This window comes from Canis aureus, chromosome 1, assembly GCF_053574225.1.
Source record: "Canis aureus isolate CA01 chromosome 1, VMU_Caureus_v.1.0, whole genome shotgun sequence".
NCBI lineage: Eukaryota > Metazoa > Chordata > Mammalia > Carnivora > Canidae > Canis > Canis aureus.
In genome coordinates this window covers 18,948,553-18,966,033 of record NC_135611.1, presented here as the reverse complement: position 1 = coordinate 18,966,033, position 17,481 = coordinate 18,948,553, and the positions used below count along the sequence as shown (strand labels likewise).

The 17,481-nt window shown below is 43.4% G+C and overlaps 1 protein-coding gene and 1 long non-coding RNA gene across 3 annotated transcripts in view; one reads left to right on the top strand and one right to left on the bottom strand.

The window, feature by feature from the left end:
* The window catches only part of LOC144310671 (uncharacterized), a 70,444-nt gene that overhangs the window by 1,591 nt on the left and 51,372 nt on the right, over positions 1-17,481 (bottom strand). The window contains exons 1-2 of one of the 2 annotated variants that reach the window (XR_013376328.1): positions 1,096-1,249; positions 436-614 (exon numbers count right to left, since the gene is read on the bottom strand). This is a non-coding gene — a long non-coding RNA (uncharacterized LOC144310671). Of the gene's footprint in view, positions 1-435; positions 615-1,095; positions 1,250-17,481 lie in introns of those variants that run through there. The other variant, XR_013376329.1, reaches the window with a different exon arrangement.
* On the top strand, positions 383-17,164 carry ST8SIA3 (ST8 alpha-N-acetyl-neuraminide alpha-2,8-sialyltransferase 3). The gene is made up of 4 exons (XM_077891923.1): positions 383-697; positions 2,135-2,257; positions 4,725-5,282; positions 7,820-17,164. The coding sequence occupies exons 1-4, from the start codon at positions 519-521 to the stop codon at positions 8,100-8,102; spliced, it is 1,143 nt and encodes a 380-aa protein (XP_077748049.1). The 5' UTR covers positions 383-518; the 3' UTR covers positions 8,103-17,164.

The following is a 17,481-nucleotide window of genomic DNA, read 5'->3' as shown; positions in this document are numbered from 1 at the left end:
CGTGTGGCCACGGGCACCTGGTCGCGCCAACCCTCGCCGGGGGAGCCCAGTGACGCGGGCTGCGCCTTCCAGCCCCAGCTCCCCTCCTTGGGCCCCCCTCCCCCCGCTTATTTGGGAGATGAGGGCTCGTTAATTAAATCCCCGGGCTTAGACCCAACCGTCGCGTTATTCCAACCACATCCATCTTGCAGGCGGCGGCGGCGACGGCAGGCGCGCGGGCTACGCGCGGGGGAGCCTGAGCCGCGGCCGGGGACGCCCCGCGCCCGCGCCCCCCGCCCCCGCCGCAGCCGCGCAGACCCTCCGGCACCCGCCCTGCCCGGGGTCGGCTCTCGGCGGGCTCCTGCCCCCCCCCTCCCCGGGCCTCCGCGGCGCCCCGGCCCGGCCCCCCTCCCCCGCCACACGCGCCGACACGCGCGCGCGAACACACACACTCACACGCACACGCTGGCACGCCGGCGAGCTGCCGGCCGCTCCATGGACCGACTCCCCTGCTTCCCCTGATCCCGGCGCAGCCCGGGATGAGACACTGCAAAATGGCCCGGGTCGCCAGTGTGCTGGGGCTGGTCATGCTCAGCGTCGCCCTGCTGATCCTATCGCTCATCAGCTACGTGTCCCTGAAAAAGGAGAACATCTTCACCACTCCCAAGTACGCCAACCCGGGGGCGCCCCGAATGTACATGTTCCACGCGGGGTTCCGGTGAGTGCGGGCCCCGGTCTGAGCGGCCTCGGGTACCTGGTTTGCGGGGGGAGGGGGGGAGGGGAGGGGGAACCGGGCAGGGGGTGTTTTGGCTTCTCCGACACACTTTGGGCAAGATAACTGCGTGGTCCTTCCACTCCCCTCTCTGATCTTCCCTACCCACCCCCCGTCCTTTTTTTTTTTTTTCTTTTTTTGAACCAAAGCCCCTAAAAGCCGTGGTCCTAATCGATGGGATTGCATTTCTCGTTATTCCTCCTCGGCATCCCTTCCCCCATCTCAAAAATGGGGGGAGGGTTTAAGGAGAACGATGATGGAGGGAGAGGCAGTGCGTGCGTGTGTGTGTGTGTGCGCGCGTGTGTGCGCGTGTAGGGGGCGCCGAGCCGGGGAGATGCTCTTGCCTGAGCTGAGCGCCTTCCCGGTGCGGCGTCCGCGGGCTCGGCGGCCGGACTCGGCGGCCCAGGGCGGCCTCAATGGCGCAGGCGCTGGACTCCCCTGGCGCGGTCCTCGCTCCTCTCCCCCCACCCACACCCCAGCAAACGCGGCGCGGCCTGTCCCCCTGAAGCCCCCGGGGCATTTCCCTTCCCCCTGCTGCCTCCAGGCACCCGCCCCCGCCCCCTCCCCTCCACTCCCCTCCCCTCCCCCACGGCCTTTCCCGGATCCTGCGATCCCTCCGCCCTCTGCGGGAAGCAGCCTCCTTGGGGCCGCCCGCCCTCGCCCCTGGGCCGGGTCACCCCGGGCGAGGGGCTGCACCGGGAAGGCGCCAGGTGCAGCCCGGCGCGACCCCTCGAGAGCCCCTGCGCCTTCCCGTGACCCTTAGGAGCTCTCCCGGGGGGCCCTCCTGCGGGCAGGTGTCGCACACAGCGGGCAACCTGTGGTCCACGCGGCCCAGGGAAGCCGGATCGGGGCAACAAGAGCGGAGCAGGCTCGCGGCCCCGGGGCGGGGGGCGGGGGGGGGGGTCCCCGGGCGGGGACAGGGAGCGAAGTCAGCGAGGCTCGGGAACTAAGAGGTTAAGGCCGGAGCCGCCCCCGGCCCCCCCGGTCTCCGGCATCCTCGGCCTCTCTCCGACCATCCGCGCCTCCGCCCCCGGGGGGGGGGGGGGGGGGGGGCGCTGTCCGCGGTGCTGACGCCCGGGCCTCCCGGCGCCGCGGGCCCGGCTCCCGGCCCTGCTCTCCGCAGACGGCCATCTTACGGTCTCTCCCGCACCAGGGGTGGACAATGGAGGCGGATTTCCCCGGGTTGCTCCCTCCCCGCCCCGGGCGTGCGTGGGAGCCAGAGGGGACCGAGGGAGAGCGGCCCGGCCGGGATGCGGCCCGCGCGTGCGCCAGGTGCGCGCCCCCCGCCCCCCCGCCGCGCCCCAGCCGCGGGGCTCTACCCGCCACCCCGGCCGCCCCAGCTGAGGCCAGCTCGCCTGTCTGTGTACTCGTGCTCCTCTCCAGGTCACAGTTTGCGCTGAAGTTTCTAGATCCGTCTTTTGTGCCCATTACGAATTCTCTGACCCACGAACTCCAGGAGAAACCTTCTAAGTGGACATTTAATCGGACAGCGTTTTTGCATCAAAGGTAGGATAGGGGGAAAAGATCCGAAAGTGGTTTTGAATTCTGGAGTTCAAAACAAAATAATGCAAAAAAAGAAAAAAAAGAAAAAAAAAAGTAAAATCTGCCCCTCATCCCGAGGTGTTATTTGCATTGTCTACTCAGCCTGACTGCACAAAGGCTGATTGGTAACCCCTCTTTATGCATGTAGTGCCCTCTCCTAAAAAGAAAACATCAAGAAGACCAATTTGAATGGAAGAGAAAAAGACATTTCCAATATCCTCCCTAACTTGGGCTTAATTGAGCACAATGATTTACAGTTAACAGGCATGGGTAATACTGCCAAAGCCATCTACTAGATACATACATATACACATACATACATACATACATACATACATAAAAAGTTAATTGCATAAAGACCACCTAAGGCATTTCATTCTCCCACTGAGAAAAAAATATTTCTTAATGTAATAAAATAGAATTGTCTCACCCTGAAACACGCAGCAGCAAATACCATAATCTGCCCCTGTCAATTATTAGTGAAAAATCTTAGCCTAAATATATGCAGGTATCTAAGTATGGTTTTGTTTTGGTTTTACCTATTTGTTTTCATTAAACCTTTATAGCCCTTAACATATTATAAAAGCTATCCAACATCATTTTTATAGGTTGTCTTATAACAGCCTGTTTGTACATGAGGGAGTTTATGTGTGTGTATGTATGGGGTTTGTGTGTGTGTGTGTGTGTGTGTGTGTCTGTGTGTGAGGTGGGAAAGAATGAGATTTATTCAAATTTTTTATCTTGAGTGATTCTGGTCTCCTCTTAGCAACCCCCAGATAAGTCATTACTCCTTCCTTGTTGGTGGGATTATTATGCTGCTAAATGGAATGTGAGCCATCTAGTGTATTCATTAGGGGTGTGAATACTTATTTTACACTTAGAGGGTTTAGTGGTTTAGAGGGTTGTGTTTGGTCATAGCATTTCTGGTTTCTGCACTCTTTTTTAAGTTAATGACAGAATTAAATTCACTAGATATGTATGGTGTCATGAAAATGTTGTTTACTTGAAAAGCTGATATAGTCATGTGATTATTATTAAAATTTTTTAAATGCTGTTTAATTAGAAATTTACTCCCTGGCAATAATTAATTCTAAAACCACAGATGTGCCTTTCTTTTAAACTATTCAGTTCCTAGGCCAATATTAGTTCTAGAGACAACACAGAAAACTTTAATGGCAGTATACATAATACCTTCCCCAAAACATATTTCTAACTGAATAAGAATTTTCTTCCCACACTAGGCCACGACCAGTCAGAACAATATTTCCTTCTCAAAACTTCCCTCCTTTCAATCCATCTATTTCACAGGCTCTAATTTTCCCAGTATCATTTTAAATTTACCTTTATAACAGGTAAAGAATAGTTTGTAAAGAGCAGTATCAGTAACTTTGGAGGTTTTAGATTAAAGCTTTCAGTTTATGTTGCTTTATACTTTGACAAATGAAGAAATTTTTTAAAATAAAGTTCCAGGTAAAGTGATGATATACAAAACATTTAGCTTCAGTCCTTTTATTTTTTAGGCAAAAGACAAAGGAAATTCACATTGTGATTTCTTGGAATTAGAGAATCCAGTAGCAAAGTAACATATTATTGGTCTCTCTTAAATATTTTAAATAGCTGAAACTTTAAGAGGAAATGCTTACTTTTACTTAAAGCTCAACATGAAGGCAACCTGAAATTAGTGCTAAGTATCACCCTTGCCTGGTTTATCCTCTGAATTCTTAGAAAATACACACATTTTCAGCGTTTACCATAGCCTCTTTTTCTAAGGATTAGGTTACTCCAGCTAAATTGTGTTTCTATACAATCAAGCAGAAAAATACTCCTGTTTCATTATTCAAAGGACCTTAATGAGATTATCATCTCATTTCTATTAAATATTCAACTACACTCACTGATACTACCATTTCCATATTTTAATAATAGATAGTACTATACTGACTCATAGCTATTTGGCTCTTATTTGGATACCAGCGATATTTGATATTCCTTGAACACTGCAGTCCAATAGCAAGCAAGTAGTCCCTAGTTACAAACTCTAAGTCACCAGTGTTTGTGCATTCATGTGAGCTCTTTGGAGCCTGTGTAAATTGTCTCCCTGTATTTTCTGACATAGTTTGGCCTATGCCTCCTCCTTGATCAAATATACTTTTCACGTGGAACAGAAAACCAAAGAATGGCAGCTAGAACTGTAAGTTACACCACTGATAAGCCTTGAAGGATTACATCCAGAACTTGGCTGAGAAATTAGCATGTCTGTGGATTCTGAAGCAGTCTTTTCCCCAACAACCACAATCACTATGAATGTATAATCTTTCTTGGATACGATGTACCTACGATTCTTGTCTGAATGGAATGGCAGCATAAGACATAAGATGGAAAATCAGTTCTTTTGAATGGGATGCATTTAATGAATTTCTTTTCATTTTAGGCAAGAAATTCTTCAGCATGTCGATGTAATAAAAAATTTTTCTTTGACCAAGAATAGTGTTCGGATCGGACAACTGATGCACTATGATTATTCCAGCCATAAATATGTTTTCTCTATTAGCAATAACTTCCGATCACTGCTTCCAGATGTATCACCCATTGTGAATAAGCATTTTAATATCTGTGCTGTGGTTGGAAATAGTGGGATCCTGACAGGGAGCCGGTGTGGACAAGAAATAGATAAGTCAGATTTTGTTTTCCGTTGCAATTTTGCCCCTACGGAGGCTTTCCAAAGAGATGTTGGAAGGAAAACCAACCTTACCACCTTCAACCCCAGCATTCTGGAAAAATATTACAACAATCTTTTGACCATTCAGGACCGTAACAACTTTTTCCTCAGTTTAAAAAAGCTCGATGGGGCCATTCTTTGGATCCCTGCATTTTTCTTCCACACTTCAGCAACTGTTACCAGGACATTAGTTGACTTTTTTGTTGAACACAGAGGTCAGTTAAAGGTCCAATTGGCTTGGCCTGGAAATATAATGCAACATGTCAACAGGTGTGTATATTTTATTGCCTTTAAGTCTTACCCCACCAGATGGCAAATCAATATTGTAATCTCTTGGGGGTGGGAGGTATCTGATTAGTTACTTGTTGTTAGCTTAGCACTTTAGGGCAAACTCTTATGTTTTTGTAATGAAAGAATGAATCATTCTAGGTAAGAAGTTCTATCTTCTACCCCCAGCTGGTAACAAGTGCCAAATGGGGAAATTGGTGTTTCATCGGTCTCCCCTCTCTATTCCCTCCTGTCTCCTATCTTGGTGGTAAGCCTGACCGGCAGTCATGGAAATCATCAAAAATCAAGAATTTTCTTTAAATGGATAGCTAGGCCCCGATAATGCCAATGGCAAAATTAGTCAAACCAAGTAGTTTTCTAAAAAATGATGCAATTGACTTAAAATGTCCCTTTTTATTTGATATTTGGGTGTTTTATCGATGTCCAAGACTAGAAAATCATAAATTGTATAATCAGCCTTTATCATTTGGGATTTCAGTGCCAAAACATGTGAAGGGTATTTTATGAGCTTGTTGTTATGCCTTATAATTTGATAGAGAGATTGACCAGAAATTCAATTTTTTTTTTTTTGTCTATTCTGATGAGTCTTAACTCTGTACATTAGAATCACCTGGAGAACTTTTAAAAATACTGTTGCTTGTTTCTACTTCAAGGAATTCTAATGTAAATTTATCTGGAAGGGGGCAGGGGGAAGGCCCACATATCTGTTTTTCTTAATTACTCTCCAGATGATTCTAATGTGTAGGCAGAATTCAGAGCCCCTGTCCAGGGAATTTTATAAAGCAAAATTGATTGTAAGGTTTTTTTCTTTAAATCATCTGAGGAAACTGCCTCAACTCTAATTTCCTGTCTACAAATAGCCTCCGTGTCCTAACATACTGTCCAGATAGTCCTATGAGTTAAAATGAGTTCTGGGAGGACTGGTAACCAGGGATTTCTAAAGATTTTTATCTCCATCCTATAATCCTCTAAAGTCTCCCAAACTTAAGATCTGTTTAGTTGACCTCTCACAGAAGGAGGAATTATCATCTAATCAAGTGGTATATATCTAACAGGTAGGGTTAGGATTATAATATATAGTCTAAACTGGAACTTTGTCTTTGAGAGAAAGAGGGTGCTATTAATAATGACAACAGGATAATAAAATTTGGGACTATCCTAGTTTCCCAGGATGTATCGTCATTTTTTTGAGAAGTAATGTAGCCCAACTCCTAAGTTTAAAGATGAATCAACTGAGGTACAAAGAAAAGGAGCTATTTACCCAATGTCACTGCCCAAAATGGGCAGAAACAGAATTAGAAGCCAGACCCCCCACTAACCTGTCCTCCTCTGGTCTTTTGACCACATCATTTTGCCTCCCCTCTTGCTTTATTTAAGTTCAGCCATACCAAAAGAATTGTCAGAAGTCATTCTAACTTCCTAGGTAAGAAAAGCCAAGACTAAACTTTTAAATTTCAACTGGAATGGGGAAAGATCTATGTATGAAGCTTTCAAGTAGTAAAGAACTACACATGCTTGGAAACTTCAGGAAATTGGCCTGTGTGGCCTGTCCTGCCCCCAGCTTTTCAGAAGGACCGTGGAATTAGCCATAAGTCTTCACCGTCACTCGGGCTTGAACCAAATACCTTGCTTCAATGAAAACTCAAAGGAAATACAGTCCATAGAAACTTGATTCATGAACAGTTTAATTTCACCTGCATAGCTAATGATACACACACACACACACACACACACACACACACCAGCACTCTCAAATATGTGGTAGTATAGGTAGGAAGGTTTCAAACTACTGTATAAATATGCAAAGGAATTGGAAGGAAAATAGCCACAATTTAACTTTTTTTTTTTTTAATTCAGAAAGTGTTTAAATACTTTTCTTAGACCCCGGCATGCTTAAGAAGGGCTCTGGAGCTCCTAGCTAGTAAACAAAGGAACAGAGAATATGGTTTTTTTTATAAGAAGGTACAGAAAAATAAATCCCCACACTCTCTCCAGACCAAATAAGAAAGATTTAATCTCTAGGGTAAGAGAGTGACACAGGAGGTGCCCTTAGGTTAATGACTATGAGAAACATAGTCATTCTCATTCCTGGCCTTCTGCGTTGTCACCACCGAGTCAGAGCCACCACTCCTTAGGACAACTGAGAGGTAGGACTGGCATCAGACATGTACAGCCTGTACAGTCAGTCACACAGAAGCTGTGCTCAGAAGGGTCCAGTGCTTGATTTAATGCTCTACTATCTCCCTCTTGAAAATCTCAGTGAATTTTGAAGGAAGGGCCCACATTTCCATTTTATGCTGGGTCTCACAAATTATGTAGCCAGTCCTGCCCAGAGGTGTTCTGTAGTCTAAAAGATAGATTCAAAGCCAGTACTATTAGGGGGAGGGGAGGGGAGGGCAGAAAAGGCAAGTACTATTTCAGTTACATGTACAAATCCATCTCCTGGCCCAGTCATATTGACCTTCTCCGATTGAAATCAGCACTGGCCTCTGAATCCACATGTACTTATTATTCCACAGGTACTGGAAAAACAAACATTTGTCACCCAAACGGCTGAGCACAGGTATTCTTATGTACACCCTTGCATCAGCAATATGTGAAGAGATCCACTTGTATGGATTCTGGCCTTTTGGATTTGACCCCAACACAAGGGAAGATCTTCCATACCATTACTATGACAAAAAAGGAACCAAATTTACCACCAAGTGGCAGGAATCACACCAGCTGCCTGCTGAGTTCCAGCTGCTGTACCGAATGCATGGGGAAGGGCTCACCAAGCTGACTCTGTCACACTGTGCCTAAGACTCTGAACAGAAGTGCCAAATGGCCATTTAAAAAGTGCCCCAAATCAAATGGAATAGTCTTCAGAATAGAACCCTAGAGAATTCCTTATAAAGATTGTCTGCCATTTAAAAGGAAAGATGTCTTCTCTCCCTCTTTTGCACTGCTCTTTTAAGGGTCTTGGCAAGACAAATGAGTTGAAGCCACATGATTTAAACTTGATTGATAAAGGGAATGTTGCATTTGGAACTATGCTGCTAATGAAATGGTTTGAAGTATTTTCGTGTTTGTATTTTGATAATAAACTGCCTCCCTTTTTTATGAGGACTAGAGCTGTAGTTCCTGCAGCTTTGAGATACAGTCCTCATAGTCACAGGCCTCTGGCCAGTTTGGGCAGGATTTCAGTTTTGCCTGGGCGGGATCAGACTCTTTAAAATGGAAACAAAAAAAATTGTTTGCATATCTCATCTCTCACTCTCTATTTCTGTCATTCTCGGTCTCTTTCCCTACAACCCCTTGCCCCATCACTGTGGAGTTTAATAATTTGCTAGGAATCATATTAAATTAGCTTTGTGTGTATGTGTTGCATTTGTACTTGTTTAATGTGTTCAAGGCTCTGGGTAACTTTGATATTTCATGACAAATTGACCAAATCATGATGGATCCCCTTATGATTACTTTTAGTCCATGCAGTCGTTCTATAGCAGAGTGGTCCCTCTGTGGTGAGTGGCATATAATGCAGTGCATCTTTCACTAACACAAAGAAAATTTATGTCATGGGCGGGATTGCATCTCTTGACATGAGTGCCATTATGGCAAATCATTCTATTGCCACATCGGCAAGGGCATTCCAGCCTGAGTTTAGTGCCTCCCACAATCCCAACCCAAGCACTTGGCTGGGAAATCTCTCAGAATATAAACGCAATGAGTCAGCTTAAGAGCCTGGAACATATAGAGGAAAAGGAAGAAGAATGCTTAGAAGCTTTTATGGAATCTCTGTCTAACCTAAAGTATTGTGACCATGGTGCCCGTGCCGAGTCTTTGCAAACCAGGAGGGTTAGAGCAAAGTAGGAGATTCAAAGTTGACCAGGACAGGCCACCATGTGAATAGTGCTGAGGTGAGGTCATCTTCAGCATCATTGTGTCCACCAGCACCGCTCAGAACCATCTGTTCTCTTCCAAACAATTATAGACAGTGGATAGTTCCTTTTCCCACTGAAATCTGTATATCTAAATCTGTATATCTCTAAAAATTAAGCCTTTCATAAGGAAAAGCCATTGGGTAATAGCAAGATTTGGTACAAAATAACACTTGAAATTTGAACTGTGTAGACCTGCCATGAAGGAATTAGTTGGCCATTCTCTTTTTTTATTATTTCAGTCTTAGAAGTAGAAATCACATCACTCCCATCCCTGGCTTTTCACTGAGCAGCACTTTGTTCTTCCAGTTCAGCCCAAAGTCTGGCCAAGTTGATGTTAAATTTTAATAAGAGTTTTTTTTTTCTTCTTTCCAAATGCCAGTCAAGCACATTTGTAATACATCTGGGTGGGGTAGCTTTTTCTTTTCCAGAAATCTCATCCTAGATTGCTTGTAATGTTACAATGCTGTTTAAAATAATTGCTGTTGTTCAGTCATCAGCTCACTGTCCCTCTTTGGGAAGGTATAATCATGCTGCAAATTAAACCAAATACAATAAGAGAAGACAGAGTTCTGATGCTCATCTGCCTCCTGGTCCTAAAGCAGAGCTGTCCTGTCTCGCTTTTTTTTTTTTTTTTTTTTTTTCCAGAAAGCTAACTGGAGCAGCTTACATAAATCCAGATGTTAACTAGTGGAAGAAAAACCATACAGGTTCAAATGTGTTACCAATTGTGACACATTTTACAATGCTCTATGAATGGCAATCCAAACAGGAAGAGACAGGAATGGATGTTTCAAAAGGGGAAATACTAACACAGCTCAATATTTGAAATAATTAGAGAATAGACGGTAAAAAAAAAAAAAAAAAAAAAAAACCTTTAAATTCACTGGTATCATTAGATGGGCATCAAAACCACCCCATGCTTGTTCCCTATCACTTTAAAGAAGACAGTGCTCCAGTGTTCATGCTGTGCTCTGTTAGGATCGCTGTGAGATTGATAACTGACAGAAGTGTTTAGTTGGCTTTTCCTAAGCACTTAGTTCATTTGGTTACAGCTAAGTGATATTAATGCCAATGTTACATGGGCCAGATCCTGACTCTGGAGTTTTAATCCCAATGTGCCCATTAGATTTCACTAAATATAAATATGTAGACACGTTGAACCAGGCAGATTAAGAGAGCAAAAGACCAGAATCCCTAAAAACAGTTCATTGTTCTATGTGGATTTTTAAAGTAGACCTCATCATAATGCCATTTGGGTTTTTTTGTTTGTTTGTTTGTTTTTTGTTTGGTTTTTGTTGTTGTTGCTGTTGTTTTTTGGGAGGTTTTTTGGGGTCTTTTTAAGTTCAGGAAGACGTTTTACATCTCACATCACTCTTGGTTCCATCTTAACTTCAGAACAAGGGGACTTTTTCCAGCATCATTTCATCTGCTGCTTTCACAGGAACTCAGAATTTTGAGAAAACAGGCTTGTTTCTCAGAACAGAAGGCTTAGAGATCAGTCTTTTTTTTTTTTTTTTTTTTTCTTAGAGATCAGTCTTATCCCATTTCCAGGCAGGATTTCCTGGAACTGATCCAAAAAGACCACCCTTCCCTTTTCTTCAAAAATCTCTGAAGAAAACCCCAAGCCCTGCCATAGGGGTTAACCACAGTTCTCACAAATTCTTTCTGCACAGACTACATCCATCCTATTGGAAAAATTAGGTGGCGAATGTGGGTAAACGATCTATCCCAGTTTTCAGCATATAGTAAGCACTCGATATATGGCAGCTTTTACTGTTACTTTTGTTAATTGTGCCCTTGACCTATAATAGTTCCAGCACAGAGAAACGCAGCCGCTAGCTGATCATATACAATCTCTTGTTGTTTTTAAAGACCGTTTCAAAGATCAAATCTATATAACCACTGTCACGACCAGAGGGTTGGCGGGTCCCATGAGTCCTGATTAGAAAGGCAGTGGTGTAAGTAACTGGAACTCCCGGGCCTTTGCGGTCAAGAGCAGTGAAACAGGAAGATCCAGAACTATTGAATCCTCACTCCTGATTCAACTCAGATACAAACCCCTGGCTTTTGCACTGTCCTTGCTTTTTTGGTTCCAGGTTAAGTACATCCTTTTGTCAGACCCTCTCCTCTTCTGGGATACTCACACCAGAATCCACCCTCAGATGTTGGGACAAATTTCACCATACAGCCCTCCAAGCCATCTGCATATGATACCTACAAAAATGACCAATTCAGTTGCAGAGGAGGAAAAAAACCCACAAACATTTAGTGACCAGCTTAATGCCAGTCCACTGACCATTTTTCATGGATTATTCTGGGAATCATGTGCAGATATTTAAAACGGGATAGAGAGCTAAAGTGAGGTATTAAGAATTCCTCCCAGACCCAGAAATCTTTCCCATACCTGATGATTAAAACATTTATAGTTCCTCTGCTTTTGCTTCTGTGTCTTAAGTGTCCTTGACCATTGTAAAAGTGGTGTATGTTTAGTAGTGGTGTGTGCCTAGCAGTGCTGTGACTGCCGTACCATCTGCCTATGACCTTGATGTCATGCACGTGACCATGGGGCTGCCAGCCAGGACATGCGAGGGGAGAGGGTCTTCCAGCCTCCTTGTGTCCGGGCCTCCAGTTATCCACGAATGTGAGTGCCATGACTAACCTAATTTGGTGGGGAAGCTAAGGAATGGAAGAGCATTTCTTATGACTTTGGGCCAAGCAGTAGTTATTGGGCACTCTTAAAGAGCAAAGAAAGGTTGACCTGAGGTCAGGGGAAGCAGGGACAGAATTGTAGAACCATAGGATACCAGAAATGGAAGAGCCTTTCAACTTCTATAGTCCTAATCCTTGACGTTACAAATGAGAACTGGAGAAACAGGCTAAATGATTTTCCCAAGATTACATAGATAATCAGTAGGAAAATTTATGACTCTCCATCTCCTCCTTTACCAGCATCAAATGAAGATGGGCCCAAAAAGAAAGTATTTTAGTCTGGGGTCCTCATGGCACAGAAAGTACACTGTAAAGGAGGAAAATTTATTCTCCCTCACCGCCCCCCCCAAAAGTATTTATTTGTCAGTGTAGACAGTTAGGGAGATGGTGCCTAAGCATACAACATCCACTGATAATAACCTGCATTCTTCCCTGAAATGAGAGAAAACCCCCTTGGCAAATCATGATTCTGGTAAATCACAATTTAGTTACTGACAGTTCACAGTTGACAGCTAGAATCTCATCCAGTAATTCAATATCCACTTTATAAAACCTGGTTTTAGCAATATATATGCACAATTTAAACGCTGAATCCTGAGAACAGTTATGTACTTCTTTTGAAAATTCGTATTCAGTTTATTTAACCCAAGAAAATTTCACTTGTTGTTTTGCTCCATGTGTATTATTTTCAGCTGGGGCCTGTTGAGGTAAGGAATAACTTTTGTCAATGCCTTCCACATTGCAAGTAATTTCAACAGCCAACTTTGCATTATTGCATTAGTTTAGTATGTTAAGAAGATGCGAATAATGAATAATGTTGAACTGAGTCTTCTGGTGCAAAATAACAGACCAAACAATTTTCTGTATAAATCTGGATCCTTAAATCCCTTTTCTTCAAATTGTTTAAATGTGCTAGGCAAAAGTATCTGTGTAGCCTCTCCTTCTCCCAGAATATGCAGAACTGTGCTTTTGCTTATAAAGATTGTTGGGATCGTGTGTATGTGGCTAAAACCCCCAGATGGAGCATCGCAGGTGCCAGAGAGTTAGAGGCTCTGGGCCACCTGACTGACCTACCTGGGCTCTGTGGCCCAATTAATCAAGGCCATAGGTGAATTGACACCAAGGATCAAAATAACTAAATATGCCTCTCCCACATTCTGATTGCTTTGCCACACAGGTTTAACGTTTGAAATGGGAAAGATTTTAGAATGTCATTATTGTATTACACAGTATATCCTAAAATTTGTTTTTATTGTGATGACTTCTTATTGAAGATACGTGTTTTAACAGATGTTGTTATCCTCAATGAAGCCCATTCTCATGTTGTTAATTACAGTGAAATCACAGTGAAGAGCCTGTCACAGAAAAGCTGACGCCAATCTAAGATTACAATAGGGTTATGGGGTTAGGACCTGGATCATGCTGCTGATCCACCAGCAAACAAAGCTGTATGACACGAGGAGCTCTTTAAAACACAACTCTTGCTCCCCACCCCAGACCTTTGACTCAGAATGTCCTAGGATAAGCTAAGCTTATAAAGATTCCCAGGTAATTCTGAGGTCCCCAGCATTTGAAAACAAATAATATATAGCAAAGTCATATATACCATTTTGACCAAAGTAGCTGAATGCTTATCACTCCTCATGCAATTAGTATCACATCTGTTCCTTGAAGTTATCATAATACATGGCAATATAGACACAGTCTTAGTGATTCAACTATTCAACTGTTTTGGCTGAATTGACCTGTCACTGATTTGTAAGCAAATAGTAACTGGTTAATTTAGTCAGAATGGATTCAAGCCTGAAGACAGTCGGAGTGAGGGACATAGCTTTAATATACTTTACCCCAAGGCCAGCTCTCTGTATTTCGCTTTTGATATTTCAAAAGGAGAGGCAGATCTCAGGTCATTCGTCTTTACAAATAGATAGACTGAGAAACAGGGAAGTTAAATGACTCATTCAGATTCTACTTGGATGTCATTCCCAGAGCCTAAAATATTCCTAAAGGGGTCTGATTTCTTAACCTACAGGTTATGCGCAAAATGCAAAGATCCTCAGGTTAAAATGAAACCAATCAAAAAAGGAAATTGAAGGAGTTAAAATTCTAAGACTGAGTATAAAATTCTAAGACCAACTGAACCAGTTGTCACTGGCTGCCCTGTATCAACCTCTGTTGAATAAGGTGCCACCATGCTAATGACGTTTTGGCCAGGTTCCTTTTGATAGCTGTGCACATGCCTTTAATCATCAGAGTTACTGAAGGCCTCCTTTGATTTTCTTTCTGTGGGAGTCAGAGACAATTGCGGCTCTTTGGTGTGCTGCTAAATATTTCACAACTGGATCTGGAAAAGGTGGCGCCCTGATGTGTAGCTCTTGCCAATTTCCGTGGTATAAATATTCTCAACATAGACGGTTTCAAGCTACTAACTTTATGTCAACCAGCTGAACATGTAACAACATGTTTTCAGGAGCTCCAGCACGGCACCACCTGAACAGCTGCTGAGTCCGAGAGTACCAAACAGGGGAGAGGCTGGCAGTGGCTTTGGAGAAACTCCCAAGTGCCCCCTCCCCACAAGGAGGCATTTCTACTTTAGTTAGATCTACTAATTTTTAGTATATTATTGGGTCCTTGAGGCTAAGGACCCTGAAGTGTTCAAAATATTTCCTAGCCATGTGACTCTTAGGAACTTCTCAACACACCACTCAGTACTTTGGGGGACTACCAGCCATGGTTTTTCTAATCTCTAAGGGCAAGCTTCCAGGTAAACATTCTTTAATTTAACTGCCAGTTGAAACCATGTTTAGCTGATCTTTTCTCATATCCTGTAGTCCATGGCCTGTTTCCCCAAATCTCAAATTTTCCCTGTCCACTTGCTTCTCATTCTCCATCATAGCATGCAGAAATCAGTGCTTGCACAGGAGCAGGAGAAGAACAGACATCCAGTAAGCTTACCTAGCCCCGCCACACCTGCAGAGGCTCCATGGTTCACATGTCTTTACTTCATTAAGGGACACCTGCTAAGCCTCATGCCCAAGGCTCGAATATGCACCAGGCTGGGCTTTTTTGCCCCCCTAAAAGTTTCTGAAGGGCAATAAATACCACAAATAAGAACTCCATTGGGTAAACATGAGGAAGGCAACATGTGATACCTTGCCCCTACCTATGCTAGTGTAAGGCTGGACCTTGAAAGAACCTACCACTGCAGTCCCCTGGGCATTGAGCAGTTGTGCTCCCACTAGTTGTAAGCGAATTCCCCATTTAACAAGAGTGTTTAGAAACCAAATACTCTGGTGAGCCACAGAACAAGTTTGGTTTGCAAATTAAAGGTTTTTCTGATGGAAATCATTCTTAGGTGGATTTGATTAGATCTTTTGAAAGGCAATACTGGGAAAAAATGTATTTAATTCCTCAAACATAATAAGTGGACATAGGCTTTTATTCTTTATGTAGTAAATCAAAATTAGATCATAGCAGGCAAAATCTACTTTACTTGCTGTAGTAAAATATCCTGTAGGGTCTGTAAGGCATTTCTAGACTACAAATGTTTGAAACTCAACTTAAACATTGTCTATCTTATGTTTGAAAAGCCAAGGTATCCCTCTGTTTTCTGTACTTCTTAGTAGTCATTGAAATGAGCTTGCTTCTTTATACTGAATAAGCTACATTTTGTTTTAAATGAATCAGGTACATGTTCAGATGCTTTTCTGTATTCACAACAAATTGCATGCAGCCTGGGCACAAAATATACCTTCACCCCCTGGCTTTTTTCTGGACACCAAAGAGATAAGTCCATAGCCACAAGCAGAAAGGATTTGATAGCAGGCCCCATTTTGTCATGAACAAATTCACAGCAAAATCAGCCTTGAGGAACCAGTCACTCCCATAGTATCTTGAGGTAGGGAAGTAGGTTAGAAAAATTGGTAGATTATAGGAGAGAAGTTTGATCATGTGTAGATGTGGAACAAAGTCACTGAAGTACTTACAAAAAGGAAAGGGAGGTTTTCCTCTGAAATCTGGAATCTAGATCATTTTGCAAGACTTAGAACAATTGGTCTCCACATCTAAACACTCTTGAACCACATTTCAAAATCCAAATCTAAGCCCTTATTATGCAGAAAAGGAGCCTTCCGGCCAAGGGCCCTGGTAGGGCTTTATATTGATGAATTGAGATCCTATCACCAAGCATCAGCAATTAGCACTGAAATTCTCCCAGGACACAGAACAAAATATTGAAACATCACAACGCAGCATCGTTTATTCACATAGAAGAGTCAACTACAAACATAGCAGAACTTCACAGATCTAGACATTATCTCAGGTCTAGATCAACATCTTCAGCATGGAGATGAAACAGGTGAGGTCCACAAAGTAGGAAGTGATTTAGCTGCCCAGCTAGTTAACTGCAGTTAGAGTCTGGGTCTCCTGACCACTGGTTCTACTCCAGCACACCATGCTGCCTCCATTCTTTAGAAGGGAAGCTGACAATCCATTGTGAAGCATAAATCAGAAGTCAAGACAAAAGAATGTTTGTGATATCTTCTCTCACTTGACCTACTTGGTTTCACCACTTCATCTCAGTATCTCTTTAAAGCATGTTATGCCAATGTAGAATGAGGAACAAAAACTTTTTTCAGAGTAAGGATGAAACCAAAAGGTGGGAGAACAGTGAATGTAAGTTATTAAAGAAATGAGCAAGAAGCATGCATCAGGGAAAATAAATGCTTCTTATATTGTCATAACCATAGAGCCCTCCCCTCACATACTTGATGATGCATTTATTTTGGAAAATGCCATTTTATGCTGAAAGACTGGCATCGAAGACTTCACTCCTTCTCAACTACATCAGAAGCACTCTCGCTCTTTGGGAGAAGCTGCGGCCCTTAGGATCGGACTCCCATCTCCCGTGACAGGTGGCCTCAGCTGCCCTGAGAAACATGGTGCCGGACGGACAGGGCCTTGGAGACCTGAGAGGAGTCAGCATGGCTGGACTGAGGAACATGTAAATATCTTCCGCCTTCTTGGTCAACAAGGATGACCATCTTTCTTTAGTAGAGGTAATCGTGTGTATATTGTGACTGTAGTTTGTGACGAAAACACAATGATTTGCTTCGACGGCTCCCTACTTGTATACCTGTTGAGTGTGAATGTACCTGCCTCACTGCCTCGTGTGCCAAACACAGTACTGAATGCATTGTTTTTAAATAAACTGTTCTACTGTGCATTGGAGAACACTGCTGATTGTCTCTGTCCTGTCTGGAAGACCCCCACCCCCTCACCACCACTAACACACTGCATCCAATGCAGAGATTAAGTGCACCCTCTTTTTTTTTTCATTCCCTGGGTTTTGAGGAGATTTAAAAACTTCTTGGAGATTTGTACCACTCCAGGAAGATTGGGCTTGGCTGTTTCAGCCATGAACTAGCAGCAAACAGTAAAAGCACTCCCACACACTATCCTTTATGCAAATCGTGCAACAGGCCTTAAACTTTATTAATAATAATACATCTGTCTTGAATGTACAGTCACACACATCATTTTATTTAATC